The sequence below is a fragment of the Lithobates pipiens genome, unplaced genomic scaffold, assembly GCF_037356315.1.
Source record: "Lithobates pipiens isolate NorthernLeopardFrog02 unplaced genomic scaffold, aLitPip1_a1.2 Scaffold_19, whole genome shotgun sequence".
Taxonomy (NCBI): Eukaryota; Metazoa; Chordata; class Amphibia; order Anura; family Ranidae; genus Lithobates; species Lithobates pipiens.
This window is the reverse complement of record NW_027507764.1, coordinates 246,982,170-246,988,169: the sequence shown is the minus strand read 5'-3', so window position 1 is coordinate 246,988,169 and position 6,000 is coordinate 246,982,170. Positions and strand designations below refer to the sequence as shown.

The 6,000-nt window shown below is 39.6% G+C and overlaps 1 protein-coding gene and 1 long non-coding RNA gene across 2 annotated transcripts in view; one reads left to right on the top strand and one right to left on the bottom strand.

Annotated features, from left to right (window-relative positions):
- Positions 1-599: 599 nt before the first annotated feature.
- Positions 600-6,000, bottom strand: part of NFX1 (nuclear transcription factor, X-box binding 1) — a 167,133-nt gene continuing 161,732 nt past the window's right edge. Inside the window, exons 23-24 of the mRNA XM_077491886.1 lie at positions 5,271-5,375; positions 600-863 (exon numbers count right to left, since the gene is read on the bottom strand). Coding sequence (XP_077348012.1) covers positions 788-863; positions 5,271-5,375 — 181 coding nt within the window. The 3' untranslated portion in view covers positions 600-787. The remainder of the gene's footprint in view (positions 864-5,270; positions 5,376-6,000) is intronic.
- The window catches only part of LOC143996680 (uncharacterized), a 77,682-nt gene continuing 74,098 nt past the window's right edge, over positions 2,417-6,000 (top strand). The window contains exon 1 of the long non-coding RNA XR_013277582.1: positions 2,417-2,758. This is a non-coding gene — a long non-coding RNA (uncharacterized LOC143996680). The remainder of the gene's footprint in view (positions 2,759-6,000) is intronic.

Genomic DNA, 6,000 nt, shown 5'->3' with positions numbered 1-6,000 from the left:
CTGTTGCTTTGCCCTGCATGGGGAAACCACAGGTTCACTTAAACACAAGAGTTCTTTATTAAATGACACAGGAAATTAATGATACTTATTCAGCATAAAATCTCTGCTGCTGTTGAAAAGAATTAAAGCAGTTACCTAAACAATTAGCAACAACTTTTACTGTGCATGACACTAAAACACAACACCAGGTTTTCCCACTGTGATTCCAAGACCATATCATATGGTTTATACTTCCAGACAGATGCATAGGTGTGTTAACACGGACCGTTACCAAAGATGAAAGTTTGAAAATACTGTCCTACAAGGTACTTTAGCTCTCAGGGGTTTCAGTTTTACATACAGAAGCACGTACATTGTTTCATGAGGTAAACTGGTGGATTTTGCAGCAATTAAAAGGGACTTTAGGTAGTTGAAATTGGTTCAACACATCAAGCATGACATGAAAGAATGAAAATTTCTTAATTTTTTTGAACAAATGCAATCTAGTCCCCGTTTAGAACCCATCATCAGCCTAAACATCGGTCTAAAATTTCAGGCACAAAGATTGTACATATTGCATTGTTGAAATGGCTAATTAAATCATGGAAAGGATAACCTGGAATGGTACAGGAAATTTATTTTAGACTGCAAGATGTGCTGCTTTGTGTCAATTTCCTAGCAGTGTCTTACGTATGTATAATAAAGACGGTGGCTACCAAAAGCTCAACTTGAAGACCTCACAGCTTTACAGCCACATACGCAGGTTCACAAACCCCTTTCCATATTATGATGCACAGCAGGGGAATGACTAATCTTGCACATCAAAGTAGTCTATTACAGGATCTTCTCTTGGTGCTTTCTGTGTGCCACCGCTTCCTCCATTTCTGAAATAAAACAGACACACAATTCAGGAAAAAAAATCTCAACTTTACATTTTCATTAATTTTGTAAAATATGTACAGGCTACAGTATCACAAGGTAGGAGATACATAATAAACCAAGTACATGCAGCATGACACCAGGAAGACAAGTCTGCCATAAATAGATAAATGGGGGGGGGAATGTAAACTGGGCCCGGAGATGAAGTGTACTGAAGTGTAATTGAGGGTACATGGAAATATGTGCAACTATTAATCAGTAAAAAGTAACTAGATACACCCCACTTTCATCTACTTCCTTTTTTGGGTACTGTAAGAACTGAATGTACAATGCTGATGTTGGATCTTCGGCTGCGAGAATGATTTTTTCCTCTCTTTTGCTACCATATATTCATAAAAAGTACTGTCAATTAGGAGTTCCAGGAGCGTTTGGTAAAAAGTGGAGTTTGGTTGATGGTCGTTTCCACAGTCTGGTTATACATCATCAAGCTGCAGAGTTTGCATGCACAGATAGCATGCATCCCAAAGGATTTTTATGATTTTAGGAACTGCTCAGATTCAAACCCCTGTAAAGCCAGGTAACGGGTTCAGAATCTTCTTTCCAACAAATGTTCTGTCCAACACAGAGGCGATAAAAGTAAAAGTTTGTCTCCAAAAATTGATACCCACAAGCATGACCACCACATATATAGTAGTGTACCTCTGCATCCGCATCCTCGCCAACATCCCCCTAAACCGTTCGGAATATTTTTAGCCAAATCTTTTCTACCTTTTCCCAATGGGCAGCGGATGTTTTATGGGGCCATTTGTAAGCAGTCCTAGTGGAGATAGCAGAGGCAGCACTCTATAGTGGATTTAAAAAATTGGCATGGGTGAGGACACCGCTGAATTCCTGGACAGGTAAATGTCCTTATAGTAAAAAAAAAAAAAAAAAATGATATTCCCACGCAGCCGCAGTATGGGCTGGAAGAGGCGAAGCTGCCGCCAGTGAAGAGTCAAAGTTGCAGCCAGCCCAGAGTTGCAGTCCGTTCACCCCAAAACCTAAACATAAGTGGATTATTGTACAGTACTACAAACTTCACCCCCCCCCCATAGGCCTTATTGACTATTGCAATGCAGTACATGCATCGACAAGTGAAAAAAAAGGTATTGCTTCACCTTAAGTACATTTTTGTTTTACATACATGCTCTAGTCCCATTGTGTACTTAAAAGGCCTGTACTAGACTGCCATAAGCACTTGAAATGGAACCCCAGAAGAAAATCTTAATACAAAATGCAATACAAATCATCTGTAAAAGAAAATGCAATTCAGTTCATCCAATGATTCCTATATGTAACACTGCACAGCCACGCAAGTAGTGCCATTGTTTTTTCTTAGCTGTAAAAGTCCTGCAGAAGCGAATGTCACACTTTTATTCCTCTGGCCTTGTACTGTTAAAATGTTAACAGATTTTCACTTGTAAAAGCCTTAAAGTGTCATTAACCCCACATCATTAAAAACAACCAGTACATGCTGTATTACAGGTTATTTGTACTCAGGCACTGTGGGATTTGTTTTCTGTAGATTGCAAAAAACCAAACCCCATCGACATATAAAAAACAGGTAAAAGATTCAAGATTCTTTTACTTGTTTTTTATATGTCGATGGAGTTTGTTTTTTAGTATTACCCAGCGGGTTTTACCTATGACCATCTTGTTTGTTTTCCTTTGAGCCATATTTGCATCAGCAACTTTTGCAATACAATCGGGCGCTAGTGGAGGATTTGTGTGGCCATGGTCCTGACCAGGAGACCCCCCCCCCCCCCCCCCCAGACGTGACGACCAGATTCTTTCCGAATATCCAATTGAAGAAAAGGCCCTGGCTGGGTGTTGGCTACAGGCATTAACTATCTGGCAGCTGGTAAGTGCACATTTCATCTGGTGGTGGGATCTCTCAAACAAAAGTCACTTAGATTTGGATTTCATCATATGTTGGACTGTCACTAAACATTGAACAGATTGGACACTTTCTGATCACCTTTTGTTTACTTTTAGGTCACACTTTTTTGGACATTAATACAGTACTATCGATCACTAATAATATTTTTCAATATAAATTATATTTTATAGTTTATGCATTATATTTGTATGACAACTTAAAACATGTATTTTACATTTTGTATTTTTCCTCTGTATTTTGAAGGCAGTTTATTTTTGAACATGTGACCAGTGGCAGAGGACTAGAAGCTCCTACCACAGAGGTTTCCCTGCAGACAGGTTGGGTAGGAGCTGGGTCACGTGAAGGTGTATATCAATTATGAAAAAATTTACTTGGATATTTTATTCAAATAAATACAGTGCCATCATCCATATACATAAAGTGAAGGGATGATGTATCTAAAACAACGTGCACTTAGGATCAATTTAAGATACATTTTCGTTTAGTGAAAAAGCTGGCATACACATGGTTACACTCCTAATCCATACTTGAACTGCAGTGAAAAAGTGGTGAACCTGACCAAGTCAGTTAACCACTTCAGCCCCGGACCATTTTGCTGGCCAAAGACCAGACCACTTTTTGTGATTCGGCACTGCGTCGCTTTAACTGACAATTGCACGGTCATGCGGCGTGGCTCCCAAACAAAATTGACGTCCTTTTTTTTCCCACAAATAGAGCTTTCTTTTGGTGGTATTTGATCACCCCTGCGGTTTTTATTTTTTGCGCTATAAAGAAAAATAGAGCGACAATTTTGAAAAAAAAAAAAAAAAACGCATTATTTTTTACTTTTTGTTATAATAAATATCCCCCAAAAATATATAAAACATTTTTTTTTTACCTCAGTTTAGGCCGATACGTATTCGTCTACATATTTTTGGTAAAGAAAAAAAAAAAAAAAATCGAAATAAGCGATTGATTGGTTTGCGCAAAAGTTATAGCGTTTACAAAATAGGGGATAGTTTTATGGCATTTTTATTAATAATTTATTTTTATTTTTTTACTAGTAATGGTGGCGATCAGCGATTTTTATTGTGACTGCAACATTATGGCGGACACATCTGACATTTTTGAGACCATTGCATTTATACAGCAATCACTGCTATACAAATGCAGTGATTCCTGTGTAAATGACACTGGCAGTGAAGGGGTTAACCAGTGGGTGGCAGTGTAGGGGTTAAGTGTTCCAAGGGGTGTGTTACTAACTGTTGGGGGCTGGGCTTTCATTTAGTGAACACTGATCTCTGCTCCAATCACATTGAGCAGAGATCAGCGTCACTTGTTGCTAGGCAGAATGGGGAGATGCCGTTTACAGTGGCATCTCTCCGTTCAGCCACCCCGTGAGACGTTTGCGGGTATGCCCGCAGCGATCGAGTCCGCGGGACCCACGACCGGACTCACGGGGGTCCCGACCAGCACGGCGGGGCGTTCGCGATGACAGGGTGGCATTAAAGATTGGAGGTACCTGTACGCCAATATGCCTGCTCGTGCCATTCTGCCGACGTACATCGGCGTGCGCTGGTCAGGAACTGTTTAAAGCACATTGAACAGAGTAATCAAACTCTCCTATTACCTATTGGACTGCACAGTCATATATAGATGCAGTGTCCATGTGCTATACAGAAAAAAAAAATTCTATAAAAAAAGTACAAATTAAACTTTAAAAAGGAGGCTATTAGTACAATGTTTATCTGACTGAATATGAATTTTTGTGACTTCAAGTGGGCTTTAAAACTTTCTGCAACACCTGCATACTTACAGAAATATTAAATCAGCAGGAAAGGGATGCAGTCACTGTTAACGGATAAGTTCACTTTTTTTTTTTTTTAATTAGGAGCCTGCAGAGCATTGCGCCTACGATCAGAAGATCATGGGCAAAATGCAGGGTTCCTGTAGACTGTCAGTGTAAGCTGTCTGCTTTTATCTCGTATGGGCAGTTACACAATGACAGGAAGAATCAATTAACTACCTAAAGAACCAGTGCTCTGGTAGTTCATTGAGAACTACAAGCCATCGCCCGCAAAGGCTGATGGTAGTTGTAGTTCTCCCATTCACAGACCTCTGAATAAATGACACGGCATATCCTCGACCCAATGTCACAGGGGGAGAATGGGGGCTGAGAGCTGCAGGAGCATGTTACATGTTTCACCCTAAAAACTGAGTGTAGCATGTTCTCAAAGGGGAACTCATTCTTTAAGTATTAAAGCGTCACAGAAAGCTGCAAACTGGGAAAAAATGTGATGTCAGCTATTTAGCTATGGAGTGTAACAATGTGGTGTAGTAAGGGTAGGTACTAATACTGTATTTACTAATGGAGGAACTGAATTAAAAGTCCTTTAAGTGGGTTACGTTTATTTAACTGTTTCACCTGCTTACAAAAAAGAAAAAATTAAAACTGACCCAAAACCAGTACAGTTTGCCTTTGTAGATATCTTACCTGTCAGGCAGATGTCTGTAGTGAGCAATAGGTGGAGGAGGTTTAGCTTGGATCTCCCTTTCCAGTACAGTCATAAGGGAGATATTAGGGCATGCCGATTTCCCTCTTTAAAGAAAAAAAAAAAAAAGGGGGAAGGAAGGAAGGGATTGATTTTAATACACAGTCAATAAAAATAAAAAAACACAAGACAAATTTTTTCACATGCCTGTAGTAGCTCTCATTACTCCCACGCACACACTTCTTACATTCTGGTGAATGTAAATGCATGGGATGCAAAAGGGCCAGGCAAGCTTGAAAGAGGCAGAAAGTGCCAAAGCTGTGACCAATCAAAAAGGACTGGAATGTAGGTGGAGCAGGGGAAGGGAAAGATAGTGTAGGCATGTGCAAGAAGTTACAATTGTTTATAGTTTATACCGATCAACAGATATTTTACTTTAACAAGCAAAGCTTACGATTAATCTGCTTATATTTTGCCTTCCCTGATTCTCTCTCCCCCCCCCCCCACAATCAATATGAAATGGCTAGATGTCCTCCAGCCAGGAAATTAGGTGGGCTCTGACTTGCTGCATCTTCTAATGCACACTGCGAGAAGCTCTTAATTCTTCCCTTCCAAAAAAAATAAATAAAAAAAAAATAAAAGTTTGTTATATTTCTACTTTGCTAATGTAGCCATAAACTCATTTTTTCAAGAAAGGGCTGGCCAAACTGGGGCCACCTTTCCTATTTGTTG